Source organism: Indicator indicator, chromosome 30, assembly GCF_027791375.1.
Source record: "Indicator indicator isolate 239-I01 chromosome 30, UM_Iind_1.1, whole genome shotgun sequence".
NCBI classification, from domain to species: Eukaryota; Metazoa; Chordata; class Aves; order Piciformes; family Indicatoridae; genus Indicator; species Indicator indicator.
In genome coordinates, this window is record NC_072039.1 from 6842688 (window position 1) to 6860326 (window position 17639).

General features: G+C 59.2%; 2 protein-coding genes across 2 annotated transcripts; one reads left to right on the plus strand and one right to left on the minus strand.

The window, feature by feature from the left end:
- Positions 1-229: 229 nt before the first annotated feature.
- NSUN5 (NOP2/Sun RNA methyltransferase 5) lies at positions 230-3643 on the plus strand. The gene is made up of 10 exons (XM_054394509.1): positions 230-322; positions 447-569; positions 676-850; positions 933-1041; positions 1326-1464; positions 1820-1935; positions 2322-2532; positions 2609-2787; positions 2861-3013; positions 3222-3643. The coding sequence occupies exons 1-10, from the start codon at positions 230-232 to the stop codon at positions 3325-3327; spliced, it is 1404 nt and encodes a 467-aa protein (XP_054250484.1). The 3' UTR covers positions 3328-3643.
- A 2948-nt stretch (positions 3644-6591) lies between these two features.
- Positions 6592-17499, minus strand: POM121 (POM121 transmembrane nucleoporin). The gene is made up of 13 exons (XM_054394506.1): positions 17156-17499; positions 16862-17080; positions 16324-16494; positions 14424-14504; positions 13927-14098; positions 12818-12909; positions 11898-11968; positions 11038-11156; positions 10535-10637; positions 9794-9967; positions 7776-9479; positions 6926-7054; positions 6592-6686 (listed from the first exon to the last, which is right to left on the minus strand). Exons 1-13 carry the CDS (start codon positions 17497-17499, stop codon positions 6592-6594), a joined length of 3474 nt encoding a protein of 1157 aa, XP_054250481.1.
- Between the last annotated feature and the right edge of the window lie 140 nt (positions 17500-17639).

Below are 17639 nucleotides of genomic sequence, written 5' to 3' on the forward strand. Positions count from 1 at the left end.
CGCCCTGGCAGGGGGGGCGGTCACCGGGGCGGGTGTGACGCTACCAGTCGCTCCAGTTCCCCACCCCAGGAGCCCAGCCCAGCCTCCCGCCTCTGCCTGGCTCACGGCGGCCACCGGGAGGCTCCGCAAGGCCTCGCTTCCGCCGCTCGCCCCCTGACGGCCGGGAGGTCTCACTGCTGCAAGCGGCGGCGGCGCAGGAGCCGCGCGGGGACGGAAGCCGGGCGCAGACATGGCGCTGTACAGCGCGGCCGCCGCTGTCCTGGAGGGGCTGGAGCGCGGCGGTGGCGGCATCAAGAGCTTGGTGTACAACAGCCGCTTCCCGGTGAGGCGGGGGAGGGACTGTGCGGGGACCGGGGAAGGAAAAGGGGCGGCCCGAAGCGGGGAAGCCCGGGGAGCCGGGGGTGGGCAGGGGCCCTGTCCCCGGGCAGCCTCTGACCGCCCCACAGCATGTCCGGCAGCTGTACGCCCTGGTGTCCGAGACCCTCCGCTACTCACCCGTGCTGGAGAAGCTGCTCGCTGGCGCCGCGCTGCTGCAGGCCGAGAAGAAGCTGTCCCCGCAGCTGGCGAAGGTAAGAGGGGAGAGGGGGGTGGCCCCTCGGCGGAGGGGGTCGGGGCGGTAGGGCCGGGCCGGGCTCGGCTCGGCTCACCTCACCTCACCTCACCACGTCCCCGCAGGTGCTGGTGTACGACCTGCTCTTCGGCAAGGGCCTCAAGTGCGGGGGCCGTTGGAAGGCGCTGGCCCGGCGGCACCGGGCCCGGCTAGAGGCTGAGCTGGCCCGCATGAAGGTGCAGCAGAAGGTGAGCCGCAACGAGGACCTCCTGGCGCCGGCGCAGGCAGCGAGCCCCGGAGGTGAGTGGGGCTCAGGGGGTGGGGTGGTCAGCCTGTGCTGGTGGCAGGGATGGGTTGTGTCAGACCCGGCTGGCTCCCTCAGCTTCCCAGGTACCGCGCTACGTCCGAGTCAACACCCTGAAGACTTGTGTGGATGATGTGGTTGACTTCTTTAAGCGCCAGGGCTACTCCTACCTAGGCAAAGCAGGCAGGTGAGCGTTTCTCTCTGCCATCGTACCTTATCTGGGTTATTGGTGAACAGTAAGGGCTTAGGGCAAGGTCCTGTGGGCTGCAGCAAGGGTGTTGGTCTTGGTGCTTATGTCCCACTTGAGCCCTCTTGTTACTCCCCGCTTCTGCCTCTTCTGGGTGCTGCCTGCTGCTGAAGTGTAGAGGAGGGGTTGGCTGAAAGGGTTTCTCTGCCTGGGCTCTGGAGTGCTCTGGTGAGGGCATGGTGGAGCAGCACTGTGTGCTCATCCTCCCTGTGCCTTGTGAGCAGTGTGGAGGAGCTGAGAGCCCTCTCTGGGAAGAAATTCGTGTCAGATCTTCATCTGCCAGAGCTGCTGGTGTTTCCTGCACAGACGGACTTCCATGACAACTTTCTGTACACTTCAGGACACATAATTCTTCAGGACAAGGTAGGGGAGATGAGGAGCAGGAGGGTGGCAAGGGGTGGAGACTCAGCCTTTTCCTACGGTGCTGACGGCTGGGCTTGGGCTGGCTTTGCTGCAGCACTTGGAGTGTAAGCAGAAAATGTGAATGCAGCCCACAGCTGTGAGGTTCACCTGGGAACTGAGCTACAAAACATCCTGTAGGAGCCAGCACCAACAGCTGGGAGGGATGCAGGGCTTTGGGCCAGGCAGAGGCTTCCAGGGCTGAATTTGGCCCCATGTTGCTGTGACTGCCTGTGACCCTGCAGTGTCAGTTGTGCCCTAATGAGGGACCAGGGATGTTTGCTGCCCATGCCTCTCACAGGGCTGTCCCCTCTTGCAGGCCAGCTGCCTCCCTGCCTTCCTCCTTGACCCTGCTGCTGGCTCTCATGTCATCGATGCCTGTGCTGCTCCTGGGAACAAGACCAGCCACCTGGCTGCCATCATGAAGAACAAGGGGTGAGGGTGGGTTTGTGTGCTGGGGGAAGGGAGGGGGTGCAGGTGGCCCTCATCCCCCTGAGCCCACAAGGAGATAGTGGCAGGAAGAGCTGCAGCCTGCCCCCCTGCCTGCTAACTCAGGGGTGTGCTGGTGGCTCTGATAGTGCTGGGCCACTGGAAGGGCTGGGGGGGGTATGGGAAGTTGCATAGGGGTTGGTTTCCCAGCCCCTGACCCTGCTCTCTGCCCCACACTGGCCTTGCTCAGTGCTCCTGCCTGGAGGAGCAGTGCCCCAGCTCTGCCTCCCTACTAGGTGGATGGTGTTTGGGGCAGTCTGGTGCTGTCAGTGCAGTTCCTGGGGCTGGGCAGAATATTCATGCCTCTCTTGGGTGCTGGGCTCTGCCTTCAGCCAGATCTTTGCCTTTGATGTGGACACCAAGCGCCTGGCCACCATGAACACCATGCTGATGCGGGCTGGGGTCACTGGCTTCCAGCTGGCCCAGCAGGACTTCCTGACTGTGGATCCTGGAGACCCCAAATACAGCAAGGTGACCTATATCCTCCTCGATCCATCCTGCAGCGGCTCAGGTAAGGTTTCAGGCTCTGGTACCCCACCTGGAGCTGGGCTCTGGAGGCCTGGACCCTCGGGTGACAGCTGCTGTGCCCGCAGGGATGGTGAACCGAGGGCCCGTGCAGGAGGCTGCCCCAAGCGCTGAGCGGCTGCAGGCCCTGGCTGGCTTCCAGCGCAAGGCCCTGAGCCATGCCCTGAGCTTCCCTGCTCTCCAGCGCCTGGTCTACTCCACCTGCTCCCTGCACCGCCAGGAGAACGAGGACGTGGTGCAGGCTGTGCTGCAGGAGCAGGGTTCAGCCTTCAGGTACGCTGTGTGCTGTGGGGATGCAGTGCAGGGTGCTGTGGGGCTCAGCCTTGACCCTTTTTCCCACCTTCAGGCTGGTGGATCCCTTCCCTTCCTGGCCCTGCCGAGGACTTGCTGTCTTCCCTGGGGCTGAGAGCTGTCTCCGTGCCTCTCCTGCAGACACGCTCACCCAGGGCTTCTTTGTGGCTGTCCTGGAGCGGTGTGAGGAGGGAGCTGCAGACCACAGGTGAGAGGAGAGCTGGGGGGAGGCTGTGCCTGCCTCCAGCAGCTTCTGGGGCAGACAAGGGGCTGCCAGCCAGGGGAGGATGTTGCCTTCCTGGTGGGAAGAGGGAGGGGTCTGGCTGTGGTGAGTGCAGGAGGAGCAAGCAGGACCTGTGGTAGTGAGTAGGGCCTTGGGTGCGTGGCTCAGGCTGTTTGTTCCCTCTTGTCCACAGGTCGCTGCCTGCAGCAGCTGAGGAGAACCTACAGCAAGCAGAGGGAAGGGAGCCAGGAGCAGGTCCCAAGAAGCGGAGGAGGAAAAAGCAGCGAGTGAAGGAGTGAAAGAACAGTTTTAGGACTGCGTAATTCTGAGCTGGGGCTGCCAAGGAAGACTCCTCTGCTGTTACTGCTGCCTTAAGAGCAGCAGGGTCTTTGAACACAAGCTCAGCTCTGTGCCAGCTGCAGCCATGGTGGAATCTCGTAACCCTGCTCTCCTGGAACTGACTGCCAACCCCCAGCAGGTTTGTCCCAGGCTCAGGTCTGGCTTTGGGGGCAGTCTTGGGAAGCCTGCAGATAGCACCAGTGTACTACCCTATAGGCCTGGAGTGTTCCAGCTGCATCAAGGCTGTTACTTTACCATATTCCCCACAAAAAATCCTTACCCTGGCCTGATGCAGGGTTTCAGAAAAGCCTCTGACTGTAGGGGTGAAACAGATTAAAGTTTCTCTTTCTTCACTGTGTTTTCTAGCATCTTTCTGCAGGCTTGCCCTGAAATTGCTGCTGTGCATAGTAGAGGCCAAGTGGGGAGAAAAAAGGTACCTGCCTTTGACTGGGGGGGGGGTGTGTCAGGACCCAGAAGGCAGAGGCTGTTGGAAACCAGTGCTCTGTGCTGCACCAGCAAGGCCTGGCCCCTGCTCAGGCCCAGGAATCAAACACAAGCAAGGCAGAGGTGAACACGAGTCTTTTATTTTAAACCAGGGACAGAAGAAGCAAGGAAGAAAATTGCACATTCACACTAAAATCCTCATCAGCCACACCAGGAATGATCCAAGTTTTCAGGTGGAGTTAAAACCCAACCTCCCCTGGCCACACATGGCAGCCTGGGTACAAGGGCCTCTCCCAGCAGGGGCTGTGGTAGGGAAGGAACACAGCCTGGCTCCTGGAGCTGGGCACTTGGGTCCTTAGCAGGGCAGCTATGTTGGGGCCAGCCCCAACAGCCACAGCTCCTCAGGGTGCCCTCACCTTGTCCCTGGCTCCTGCCCTCTGCCTGCCATGGGGGTCTCAGTGGAGCTCCTGCTGCTGCCACCCCTGAGGGCTGGGGAGCAGCAAGCACTCTTCTGGCTCAGGACCCTGCCAGGGCTGTGGGAGGAATTGCCAGGGTCAGCCCTCATATGCAGTATTCCCTTTTCAGCTGCTTTCTCATCCTCTGAGGAGGTGTTTACCCAGGCTGGCTCTTCCTGCACAGCTCTGCCTTGCTCTTGCAGCACCCCCACAACCATGCTGGGCAGGAAAGCCTGGAAAACTCCCTGCCAGCACCAGCAGCAGGTGCCAGCACATCCTCCATCTCTATTCACTAAGGGGCTGTGTTCCCTCTGCCCTCTTTTCCACCTGCTGGGAGAGTCACCTTGTTCCTGGCAGACAACAAAACCCACTCGTCCTGCTCCTCACCTTCAAAGAATTAAAAAAAAAAAAAAAAACCCAAACGGTTTAGTCACATCCACATACATCACATTGTAAAATGAAGGAGATGATGGCAGAGGCCAAGAGGAGCACAGGCAGTGGCAGAGCCCACGGGACACAGCTGCCTTTCCCCAGCACAGCTTGGTCCTGTGGGCAGAGCCTGGGCACCATCTGGCTCCTCATCGGGCTGGGACGGGCACAGCTAGACACTACCGACAGCACTGCAGGGTTGGGCAACCTCACTGAACCAAGCTTGAAGGAATTCAAAGGCAATTTAGCTTAAATATAAAAATAAATTTTTATTTGGTTAAAAAACGTTTAAATATTTGCTTGTGAACTTTTTTCTTTTTTTTTTGTCTTTTTTTTTTCCTTTTTTTAATGTCTTTTTAATTTAGACTTCAGCAGACACACACACTCACACGGCTTGGGAGAGTAAAAAAACCTGGCAGCAAAAGCACTCCTGGAAGTGGTGGGGAGCCTGTGGACAGGGGTGCCCATCCCTCACCTAGGGCAGGGTGGGGGGCAGCTCTCGGGTGACCCCTGGCTCCGAAGGAGCTCCCAGGCAGGGGAAGGACACCAACTCCTGGCAGGATAGGAACAGGGGAAGCAGCACCATAGCTTCTAGGAGCTGGTAACACCCGAAGAGGTTGGGGATGAGCTAGAAATAAAAAATAATTTGGATTTGGGGAGGAGGGGGAACACCCAACTGCTCGGGACTCCTGTTAGTGGCTCCGGAGCACCCCAAGATGGGGAAGGGGAATGAGGAGAAGAGGGGAATGGAGGGGAAAGAGTGCCGGGGCTGGAGCCACTGTGCCTGGGGGTCCAGGCTCCATCACAACGCCCACCAGCTGCCTGCCTTTCATTCTCAACAAGGAAGGGACAACTCCCCCAGCGCGAGCAGCCACGCAGTGATGCTACTGTCAACACCCAATTAGCTGGGACGGGTCCCCCACAAAGGGACAGACGCCCCCCAAGAAAAAAAAAACTCCAAACAGCAAATCCGGCATAACCAACATGCCGCCACGCACACGGTTCAGCTCTTCCTCCAAACTCGATTCAGTGAGTGCGTTGGGAACGGGAGCACAGAGAAAGCAAAATGGAGAGGGGGAGGCTCTACACGAGCTGGGAGGGGGAGCCCGCAGCCTGGCGGGGAGCAGTGAGGGCCGGGGAGGCTGCTCGGTGGCTGGGAGAGGGGTGCAGGGACCCCCATCCCCACCCCTGCATCCAGCCGAGGCCCCAGACTATGGTGCGTCTTCGGCGGAGGTCTGATGGGAGATGAAAGTGACAGCAAAGGGGTCACCACCCAGCTGGGTCAGTCACCCACGCCACCGAGATGCCCACCCCAGGCTGGCACTAACCCCAGCTCGTGTTCTGCACGGACAGCAGCGAAGCAGAGCCCTCCAGAGGGAGTGCGTTCACCAGGCCACCGGATGAGAGAGTGGGGAAAGCTTCTGGGACCTGGTGAAGGCAGCAGCCCATAGCAGCCTGGAACAGCAGCTGGCAGGAGCACAGCGTGTCACCAGCAGGGCTCTCCCCAGGGACATGAGGCTCTGCTGGCTGCTGTGCCGTAGGGCAGCTGGAAGGGGGGCTGAGGAGGAGGGCACAGGAACAGCTAGAAGAAGCAAACGGGGGAAAATTTACAGGTTATGAAACATGGCAAAAGAAAAGTGAGGGAGGAAATGCTGCGGATATGTACAGAGGTTCATCCAGCCTTGGCTGTGGAACTGTTCAAGTAAGAAGAGTTTGGTTTATCCCATCCCACCCCGGTCACTGGTACCCAGCATGGTCTCTGGCAGGCATCAGTGAGGGGGGCCTGGCCCCATCACCACCGGTCCCACTGTGGGGACCACTCTAGAGTGGAGCCCCCTGCGGGCAGGGAGGGGCTCCTGGCACAGACTGGCGGCGGGGGCCCTGCAGCACCAGAGATCACTTTTTGCGGGTGTGCTGCCTCCGTGCCTGCAGCCGCTGGCGAGTGCCCATCTTGGAGCCTGACCCGATGGAAAACGTTGGGGTGGACGAACCTGCAAGCAGAAAGCTACAGCTTAGGTCTCTGCAGCCTCACTCAGAGCTGGCACAGGGAAGGAAATCCCTGCCCCAGGGGGAATGGAAGGTTTTGCATTCCCCGGAGCTCAGCGGGTACCACCCAAGTTGGCTCCCACAGCACAGCCTGACCTTTCTGTTGTCCCCAGCTAGAGGACAGCCCCCCGCTTCTGCTGCCCAAATCAGCTCCCCGAGGCCAAAGCACCAAGTCCTCCCTTACCAAAGGAAGTGCCGACTCCTCCGAAGCCCGAGGCAGGGGTGCTGGGTGTCCCGAAGGAAAGGCTGCTGCTCCCGCTGCCCACAGCTCCTGGGACAGGCGTGCTTTGCCCAAAAGTGGGCGTGGGAGTTGCTGGAAAGCAACAAGCCACCATGAGCTGTGGTTGGCAAAGGGGGAAGGGTCTGGCCCTCAGGAGCTGGCAGCACCCACAGGAGGCCCAGATCTCCTTCTGGGGCTGAAGCACCATAGTCCCCTGGGACCAGCCTCTTCACTTGAGAAGCCCTTTTAATACATGAAGTTGTGCTCCCATGGCAATCTCTGGGCTCTCCTGCCAGCAGGGCAGCACAGGGGGGATTTGCAGGCCAGGTGCTTGTGTCTTTCTAGACCAAGTGGCTGCTCAGCATGTGGCTTTCAGCTGCATAGGAGATGAGATTGGCCAGTGAGGATGCAAAGCAACGAAGAAAACCTCAAGAAGTGGGGAAAACTCGAGAGCAAGAAAGAAGCAGCTTCAATAGCTGACTGGCAGGGCTTCTACTTGCCAAGGAGCTCCAGATTGCTTTTAAGCACTGGCAAGACCTTGGCTTCTGCAGGGCACTTGGGTGCGCTCAGCACTTGTGTGGAGCCAGGGAGCTGGCACATTCCGAGGGGCCAAGGAGCACAATATAAGGATTCCCCTCCACCACCAAGGGCTGGAGACCTGGACAGCAAGTTGGGGAAGCACCTTCCCTTCGCACAGCAGGATGAGGGCCAGCTTCTCCAAGGCTGCTGAGCCTGGGGAACTCAGCAGAAAAGCTTCTGCCTCCATCTAGCCCTGCCCTTCACCCCCTGAGAAGCCCTGGCTGCCCCAACTCACCTCCGAACGCCGGCTTGTTGTTGGGCGTGCTGGGCACGGCGAAGGCGAAGGGCGTGCTCTGGTTCTGTGCCCCCAGCGTGCTCTGTGCCAGGGAAGAGCCAAAGGGCGTCGCCGCTGGGGAGGCCCCACTCTGCCCAGCCCCGAAGCTGAATGCCACGGCTGGAGAGGCACTGCCCAGGGCAGGTGTGCCGATCCCAAAGGCGCTGCCAGAGGGGCCTGGCTGGGCGGTTGCTCCAAAGGTGAAAGGAGAAGGGGTGGTGCCAAAGACCGCAGTGCCCGCGCTGCTGCTCGTGGTCTGGGTGGTGGAACCAAAGCTGGCGGTAGTGGAGGTGGCCGTCCCAAAGGAGAAGACTGACGTGGTGGTCCCAAACGCTGCCTGGGTGCTGCTGGTGCCGAAGGAGCCCTGAGTGCTGCTTGTGCCAAAGGCTGGCTGAGCACTGCCACCGAACGTCGGCTGAGTGATGGACTGGGCCGCTGGGGCTCCAAAACTGAACGGGGGGCCAAAGGTGACCGGGCCAGCAGCGGGTTTGCTGGCGGGAGGCTGGCTCTCAGCGGCACCGGTGCTGAAGGCAGGCTGAGTCGCTGCGCTGGGATACGGTGGCGGTGCCTTCGTGCTTGTGCTGAACGAGCTGCCAAAAGCTGAAATGGAGGAGCCAAACGTCAGCGTTGCTTGACCGGTGGTGGCCGGGGTAGAAGTAGTCAGTGTGGTGGCCCCAAATATGCTAAAGCCCACAGTGGTGGTAGGAGCTGTCGAATTTGAAGATGCCTGGCCAAAGGCAGGGCCTCCTGGGACACTGGTGGTGGCAGTGACTGTAGCTGCAGGTGGCTTTCCAAACTGGAACACTGGCGCTGGTGTGGCAAAGCTGCTTTCTGTTGTGGTAGCTGAGCTAGTCGGGCCTCCAAAGAGAAAGGGCTGCGACATGCTGGTGGATGTGGCAGCAGTGATGGTGGTGGGACCAGTGGAGGCAGGTGGGTTGAGTCCAAAACTGAAGACAGGTTTAATGGTGGCATCTGTGGAGGAGCTCTGCGTGGTGGAAGTTGTAGCTGCAGTGGTGAAGATGACGTTAGGAAGACCTGTGAATCCTGCCAGGGTAGTTGTGGAGGCTGCTGGCAGATCTGTGGCTGAGGCTGGCTGTGACATTGGTTTGAAGGCAAAAGGAGAGACCTTCACTGGAGATGAAGCTGTGGTGACACTGCCAAAGATAGGCTTGAACATGGGGGTGGATGTTGAGGAAGGGCCTGAGCTCACGGTGACTGTGGCAGAGACAACAGCCGTAGAGGGTGCAGCACTCTCACTCTTTGGCAAAGCACCAAAGATGGGTTTGAAGAGAGGGGTTGTGCTGGGCACTGCAGTGGCTGTGGTGGGCGCAGCAGTGGCTGTGGTGGGCGCAGCAGTGGCTGTGGTCGTTGCTGGCTGGCTGGCAGGAGGGGTGTTTGGCATCCCGAAAAGGATGCTCGGCTTCGGGAAAGCGGGAGGCTTGCTGGGGGTCTCGCCCAGCTCTGTGAATGCAGATGGTGCCAGGCTGCTGGGGGCCTGCAGCCCCAAGGCAGCAGGGGCAGCAGGGGCAGCTGTGCTCAACACAGGCACGGGCTTGATGTCAGCAGAGGTGGCAGGCAGAGAACCAGACTCCTGTGATACAGCAGGAGCAGGCGGCTGTGCAGCTGATGGAGGCAGCTGGGACACTACTGCAGTTCCAGTGGAGTCTGGGAAGGGGTAGAGAGCTTATTTAGGGACAGGAGGTCGTGGAAAGACAGACAGCCCTCTGCCACCCACCCACCCCACTGCTGTAAAGGCTCCTGCAGCAGTACCCACCTGTACAGACAGATCCAACCCTCCACACAGCACAGCTCTCAAGAGGGCCACAGGCTCAGTTGGCCCAAACTTGCCACCCCAAGACCTGCCTGCCAGCTCAGGTGCCAGCAGAGCCATTGAACAGAGAGTTTTGCCACCTGCCTCCCACAAAGGCAACACAGAGCTCCCACCATGCCCGCCTTGCTTTACCAACACTCCTCCTCACCTGCTGATGCGGGCACAGCCTGGCTGCTCTGCATCTTCTTCAGGCTGTCCAGGAAGGAGTCAGTGGTGGCTGGGGCAGGAGCTGTCAAGGCAGGCATGGGCCCTGGGGCGGTCACAGTGAACGCCAGCGGCCTGGACACAGGTGTAGAGTCTGCAGTGGTGCTGGGGATCACATCTGCTGGGAAGGAGCAAGAAATCAGGCCCTGCAACTTGCTGTAGGGGATTAGCTCTTAGAAGATCTTCCCTAGTGGGGAGGGAAACTGCACGAACATCCCACAGCTCCAGCCCTGAGTATCCTCACCCAGCTCCCACGTGTCTGCTAGCACACCCACACTGTCAGCACCCCTTGCTTATCACCTGGAAATCCCTTCAAAACAGTTGCAGAGGCCAGCAGAAGTGCCACTGCCCTGGGATCAGCACATCCCTAGTTTCCAGGTGACATCTCAAGCCAATCCCTACACTTCAGACCTCAGCCACCTCCTATCCTGCTGCTTGCTCACACTGGTGGCCCATCCAACCCAGGCACAGAGCTGGTACCTTCCTATGTTCACCCTGAGGACTCTGGGGCACCAGCTCTCCTGAGTCTGAAGGCACTAAAAGCACCTCCAGACCTGAGGACCAGGCAGAACAGGCCCCAGCAGCTTCCACAGCCTGCACTACACAAAAGCCTCCCTGCCCTGCCAGCTCTAGCCCCGAGTTTCTCTGCCTTGCCACCCGCTCCCTGTTCCCAGCCTGCCCTTACCAGCCTTATCCTCCAAGACTTTGTTGAACCACTGAAACGCTGCCTTCTTCTCCGCGTCCAGGTCCTCCGAGGTGATGGAGTAGCCCAGCTGAGGTGGAGGGGGCTGCCAAGAGAGAGCAGCAGCTTAGCTCCTTCTGAGGGAAGCAGGCAGAGCCTCTCTGAAGGTGTGGTGAAGGCTGGCCGTCGCAAGACCCGTGAAGCAGGTGGTTCTGCCACAGCACGCCAGCGCGGAGCTCCGATCCCCACTCATTGTGGCCCCCGGCTTGGCGCTGAGGGCTCGGCAGGCCTTCCCCAGGCCATTACCTGGTCCGGCAGCAGGCAGCACAATCACGCACAGCCCACCAGACACTGGGGCTGGGGATAGCGTCACTTCCCACTCGGCCAAGGACGGGGCCTCCTTCCTGAGGGCAGGCAGGTCAGTCTCCCCCCAGCCCTGCAGAAATTGCAGTGAGCACATTCTATCTCCAGAGGAGGGCAAAAGGGGCTGCGAGACAGCGACGTACCAGCGCCAGCTGGTCCCCCCGGCGCGACGACAGCAGCTGGATCTTCCGCTTGCGCTTCCCGCTGCTCCCCGAGGCTGGGCTCAGTGAGTTCCTCTTCTTCCGCACCGGCGTCTCCACCACTAAAGGAGCAGACAAGTCAGGACCAGCTCTAGGCAGAGGTGGTGTTTGACATGTACCGACAGGGCTGGCCCTCCTGACTCCTCTCAGGATGACCCGTCTCGGAAGGCAGAGCCAGGGGCGTGGCTCTGAAGTGAGGACAAGGCTGCAATGCCCTGGGAGAGCAGCTGGCTGCAGTGTATCCTTGGGTAGTCTGATACAAGGGCCTGCTGAGGCTCTGCAGGGCAGTGGTCCCTTCCCATCTCCACATAGTCCTTGTATGCTGCCTACCAAAACCACCAACCACACGAGACACACCTAGCCACAGGACCCTGTCACGTGTGTGAGACACCTAACTGTAGGACCCAGTCTGCGAAAATCACAAAGGATTTCCTCTTATCTGAGGAAGTGTTGGAATAATTGGAGTTTGATCAGGGTGCTACTTGTACCACAGCAGATCTTGTCACAGGCTTAATGCCCGGACTCATGGTGGCTTAGGGACTAGTGTTCCTCCTTGCAAGTCAGCCCCCAGGCAATGCTAGGGCACCCACACTGTCAGCACCCCTTGCTTATTGCCTGAAAATCCCTTCAGGGCAGCTGCAGTGGCCTGCAGAAGTGACCCTGCCTTGGGCCCTCTGCATTCCTAGTTTCCTGGTGACACCTCAAGCCTATCCCACCTGCAGACCTCAGACCCCTCCTGTCCTGTTGCTTGCATTGGTGACCCATCCAACTGGGGCACAGAGCTGGGGCCCACCTATGCTCACCTTTCTCTGTCTGCAGCTCCTTGTCTGATTTGACTGGTGTGGAAGTGTTGGAGCGATGTGACTCTTCCTCCCTGTGCAGATGGGAGAGAGAGTTAGGGTCAGCCCCCAGGGAGCTTCCTGTCCCCAGGGTGCAGGATGAGACCAGACATGGTAAGGACTTGCACGAGCATCCTTGGTCTGTTTGTTTGCCTCCACCAACCTACAGACTGGAATACAACAGCCTTGCCCTTGCTGCACCAGCCTGAAAACAGCTCCAGGCAGATGAACTGCTCCCTTCCCCAGACCCAGCTTGGTAGGGCCCGAGCCTCTGCACCTGCTGCAGGACAATGCAACACCTCAGGGCAGCACCTGGGGGTCCAAATGGGAGCTGCTGGCCCTCACAGGTCCCAGGTTTGGAGCCACCCTGTCACCAGGGTGGGTGGTTGTGTCAGTTTTAGTTCTGACATAAGTTCAGCTCCTTCTCTGAGGTGGGACAGAGGAGAAAAAGGGCCTGTGCTCTGAGGCAGATGCTAAAATACAGCCCTGCTGTAGGTGTCTTGAATTGATGGTGAGGAGAGAGCAAAAATCAGGGCCCAGCCCTTCCCAATGTTTCAGCAACCAGCAACCCAGGTCATGCTAATGCCACAAGGCAACGTCACCTCTGCAGCAACCTGAGCCCTTAAAATCTCTAACCCAGCCTGGGAGCAAGGCAAGGATGGTGCAACTCAGCACTGTGACTGAGATCAGGGTGTGACAAGATGGCAGAGACCCCAGCTGACACAAAAGGGTTTCCAGCACTAGTGGGTGACCCAGCAGTCAGGCCTCAGAGAAGGGCCAGCTCCAGTGGAAAGCGGGACTCAGGCACTGGGATGGCTGGGAAGGTGACTGCTGTCTCCCAGCTTGTGTCCATGAGCTCACTTGCTGGGTGAGCAGGCAGTTACCTGGGCTTCTTGCGGGGCCACTCAGGGGTCTGGGAGCGGGAGGAGGCTGGGCTGGACAGTGGGGACACACTCACATCACTTCTCTTCCGCAGCTGCAACGCAGAGAGAGACCAGCAGTAACTCTACTGTGGCAGGGAGCACAGCCTCCCATCCTCCTACTCACCTGCAGGTTAAACCCCATCTCCCAGGGCCATCATTAACCAGCCCAGAGCCTCTCCTGCTTTAGCACTGCTTAGCTCCCTCCACACTCTGGACTGCAAAGCCTGGCCACCCCAAACTGAACCCATGCTGGGAGCAAGCAGCCTCCAGGCTCGTTACAGCCTGGTTGAGAGGATGGGGAGGGAGGATGCTGATGGTCAGATGCTGGCTCTTGCCTTTCCACAGCACAGGCAAAGACTGCCTGGTTGTCTTAGATGCCCTCATGTGCATAGGGCTTTTCTGGCAGGAGCAGGAGACCTCCTTACCCAGAGCTCAGAGCAGACAGGCCCCACCTCAGAGACTTTTGACTTGCCCTAGCCAGAGGAAACCTTTCCCTGCCAATACATCCAGAAGGAAACCTTTCCTTACACAGGTCACAGAGCTCCATTAGCCATGGCTATAGCCCACCACCACACCTGCAAGCCTGGCCCAGGACATAAGCAATGTTTTATTACAGCTCAGCAGCTCTGACCTGGGTCAAAGTGGGAGTGTAGGGCTCCAATGCTGACTCCAGCTGAAAAGGTGGCAGCACAGCAAAGTGATTTTTTTTCACTCTTTCCCTTTCACCTGGATCTATCCACCCTAGCAGAACAGTTGAAGCTGAAGCCTCCTTCTTGCTTTGGTGTAAAACAAGCACTGCAGCAGACAGCTCAGCCTGGGGACTCCTCCAGCAGTGTGCACCAAAGGACAAGAGACATCACTGCCTGCTGCTGCTGGTCCTGCAGCCTGCCTGACCTTCAAAGAGATGAAACCACCCTGCTGAGCTCCACTGGTCCCCACAGTGCTCACTGCCAGGCTCCCACCAGCATTGCTCTCTCCACGAGCCCTCTCTTACTCAAACACCTGAGTTACAGAGGGTGATCCTACAGGAGGGCTGAGCCCCTCTGTGCTGGGCACTGGGTGTCCCCTACCTGTGCGAGGCCCTGGCTGGAGCTGTAGGAGCTGGCGATGGCGTTGCGGATGGAGCTGGGGATCCCACCAGTGTAGCTGTGGTTGAGGGAGCTCGTGGAAGAGGTGCATGACCTCTTGTTGGAGCAGTCATCTGGGTAGTGACAGACGAGGCTTCTCTTCAGAGAGCCAGGCCTAGAGGAGGAGGTTGAAGATGATTTTAGGAGCCACCTACCACGCTGTTCACAGATCCTTTAAATGCAGGGCAGGTGAAAGAGAGCAACCCCACTTCTTCTCATACTGCAGAGCTTGGAAATAAGCCACAGCAGTGACACAGCCCTTAGGGCCACCAGCCTGTGCTCAGGATGACAGGCCAAAGGCACAGCCACAGGCTCTCTTGCTCTGCCTCAAGGCTGGGCTCTGCAAGCAAAAGCCCACTGCCTTCTCCAGAGCACAGAGGATTTTAGACACCCACCACCCCCAGCTCACAGCAGCTGCTTTTGGCCCAACAGGCACTTACTTGGGTATGAGAGAGGTGGGGGCACCGTTGGCTACTAGTGGCTCAAATGCTGACTGTGCACTTCCACTGCTGTCATGGCGCCTGTGGGAGAGAGGGCAGAAGCCTGTGGTACTGTGGAGGCAGCAGAGACAGGGGCTGCCTGCCCAGCTTAGGGAGAGGAGGCCCTCCAGGTGGAGTCAACACTGAGAAAGCACAAACCTGGCTTTTTTCCTGCCACCCAGTAACTAGGGCAGAGTTTTTTCCCATCTGCATCCTGTTGCAGATTTTCTCTCCAGCTGGTCCTATTCTCACTGACTCTCACCCCAAATTACCTCCCCTTAAGTATCCGCAGCTCCACCAGCTGCCTGCTAGGCAGAGTAGTTTTGATTTTGCTCAAACTCATTAGCCTAAGCTAAAATATTTTAGAGATACTCAGGAGCTCATTTCTGGAATAGACCTAAGCTCTGAAACTTGTACCTCCAACCTCTTCCTGAACTGCAAGACAGGAACTGCATCCCCCTTCCCACAAGGTCTCAAGTCTGCAAATCTTCAAGCAAACACTTCTGTGAAGCAGGGCTGGAGGTGGACAATCAGCCTTGTCACTTAGCCCAAGTGCTTCCCTTGAGCTCTGAGCATGTTGACCCCACCACACAGGCCATCCTGTGCTCTCCAGCTGACACAGCCTCCTTTCTGCCCTCAAACGCCACAGGACTTTCTGCCTAGAAGTATTCTTCATGCTTGCCAGATACTAATGCTGGCAGAGCTAGACATTATGTTAGAAAAATACAATAAAGTGAAAGAAAAAAGAAGCCAATCCTGTTCCACTCCCTTGATCCTCGTGTCCCTGCACCCATCCTGTTGTTGTCCTGCTCAGGTCTTGTGGGATTCAGATTTGCTAAGCTGAAGCAAGGGTCCAAAGGTAAGAGGGAAATTCATTGAGGCAGAAGAGGACAACAAGCCCTGCTGCAGCAGCAAGGCAGCTGATTGCTCCCTTCAAACCAGTCCTCACCCTGCTGTGCTCTCAGGGCCACTCCAGCAGCATCCCCAGCACAGAACAATGTGCCCAGGCACTGCCCAAAGCCACTCCTGCAGTTTCTCAGTTCCCCTGCTCAAGCCCAGGCAGGCAGCCCCAGCATGAAGGGGGCATGAAGTGAATAGCCTCCATGGACAGCAGTGGAAGAACAAGAATGAGGAGGAGAGAGAAAAGCAAGGCAGTGCCTGGGCAGCTCAAAAGGCTCTGGCAGACCCTGGCACGCCTTGTCCTTCTCAAAGGAAGCAAAGACACCACAGTCTCATCTCTTGGTGCTGGAAACTGCTGACCTTGACTAACAAAAGCAGAAGATAGCCTCTCTTGCTTACTCCTGTGTTTTCATCCTTTTGCTAGCTCCAGTACACAAAGGAAGCAGGCAGATGTTTTAAAGCACAGTGCTTCCACCTGAGGCTGTAAGACTCGGGGATCCTGTCTCTCCTGGAAGCCTGGGGCTGACTGAAGGCCAGAGATGATAAGCTACAGCAGATACCAGTATTTCACATCAAGTTGCACTAGTTTGCAAAAGCCTGTGATGACAGGGGCTGCTTCTCTGCCAGGTTTTCCTGATCTACATCCCAGCCGCTTCCAACCCCAGCAACACAAGGGAACACACTTGACCCACGGGTTTGCCCAGACGAAGACCTACACCGCATCCTTTTGATCTCAAGGACAAAAAGAGCTCTTGGAGAACTTTCTGACACAGCCCTGAGGACTGGGTGATGGGGTATGCTTCCTCGCTGTGGTTCAATTCCCACAACACTTTTCTAACCTGACTCCTGCTCACACAAGGCCTGGTGTTCTCTGGAACACATCCCATTTGCCACCACTGAAGTGCTAGCCCCATTTATGACCTGCCCAACACACAGGCAGTGACTTGGACTGGTCTACTACCTTCTCTTGCTCTCCTGATTGTTTCCAAATGCCTGATCCTCCTCCTCCTCCTCCTCTCGTTCCACAGCCCTCTTCCTGCTCTCCTTGATGGCATTCAGCACAGTCTCTTTTGCACATGGGTCCAGGCTGCTGTTGGCTGGTGAGGCAATGGGTGACATCAGCTGCTCCAGACTAGGAGGCAAGGAAAAGAGAGGCTGTTAGGCAAGCTGAGGTCCCCAGTATGCTACCTCCTGGTGCCCCAGATGCCCCCGTGGGAGAGAAGAGAGTTATCCTGGGCTCTCCTGTGCAGCCTCTCCAGGAGGTTGGGATTGCACAACCTTCCCCACAACACAGCAGTGATCGGGATGGGGCTGGAGTGGTCAGTGCTGGAGCGGGAGCAGCATGGTGTCCCCAGGGGACTGCTCCAGGCAGCACAATGGGCTGAGGGCCAGGTAACCGATTTTCCCCAGGTCAGCCTGATCAAGCTGAGGTTCCTTCGGCACTGCCCACTCGTGAGGCGAGGCGAAGTGGACCCCGGTCCCTCCACTCCCATACTCACGCCGGGGAGCGGGCCATGCTGGCGGCCGGCCGGGCGATCCTCACGGTGACCGGACTGCGGATGGGGCCGGTCCTGCGAAGCCAGGCCGCGCTCCTAGGCGAGCAGCTCGTCTCCCAGCGGGCGGCGGGCAGGACAACCGGAACGGTGCTGAGGGCCTGCGGCAGCGGGTAACGACGGCGCGGGCCCTGCGGCGGGCAGCGCGGCGTGGCCGGCGAGGCCCTGCGGGGACAGAGGGGTCAGCGCCGCCGGGCTCCCTTCCCTTCCCGCCGCTCTCCCGCCCCCTATTTCACTTACCCGAGGCCGAAGCGGCGCGGAGGGGCCCTCACGGGCCGGCCTGAGGTAGCGGCCGGGTTCCCGTTGGCCGCGGTTTTCCCGAGTGGGCGCGGTGCGAGCGGGCCGGGCCGCATCGCGCACCAGGCCCCCGCCGCGCCCAGCGCCGCCGCGCCCAGCAGCGCTCCTCTTAGCAACAGCAGACAGGCCAGGGCCAGCGCTAGCGACAAGGCCGCTGCCGCCGCCATCGCCGCCGTGCTCCGCCGCCGCCCCCAGCGCGCCGCGCCCGGCCCGCCGCCCGCCATTGCCGCCGAGCCCAGCCGAGCCGAGCCGAGCCGAGCCGCCCGCCAGCCGCGGCCGCCCGGCATGCACTGCGCGGGGCGGGGCGGGGCCTGCCCCGTGGGGGGGCGGGGCTCACCCCGAGGGGCGGGGCCGTGCTCCCACCCGACCCCCGTGTCCCTGTGCCCCAGTCCTGAGCCACCGGTGACCCTATTCTGACCCCAGTGTC

What these genes read in the sequence shown, in the direction of transcription:
- NSUN5 (XM_054394509.1), top strand. Translation starts at nt 230, where the DNA reads ATGGCGCTGTACAGCGCGGCCGCCGCTGTCCTGGAGGGGCTGGAGCGC. An exon ending in TACCTAGGCAAAGCAGGCAG is followed by an intron (nt 1,042 to 1,325) that starts GTGAGCGTTTCT and finishes CCTTGTGAGCAG; the next exon opens with TGTGGAGGAGCTGAGAGCCC. An exon ending in GCCATCATGAAGAACAAGGG is followed by an intron (nt 1,936 to 2,321) that starts GTGAGGGTGGGT and finishes CTCTGCCTTCAG; the next exon opens with CCAGATCTTTGCCTTTGATG.
- POM121 (XM_054394506.1), bottom strand. Translation starts at nt 17,499, where the DNA reads ATGCCGGGCGGCCGCGGCTGGCGGGCGGCTCGGCTCGGCTCGGCTCGG. An exon ending in CCGCGCCGCTTCGGCCTCGG is followed by an intron (nt 17,081 to 17,155) that starts GTAAGTGAAATA and finishes CTGTCCCCGCAG; the next exon opens with GGCCTCGCCGGCCACGCCGC. An exon ending in CCAGCCAGGGCCTCGCACAG is followed by an intron (nt 12,910 to 13,926) that starts GTAGGGGACACC and finishes TCTGCGTTGCAG; the next exon opens with CTGCGGAAGAGAAGTGATGT.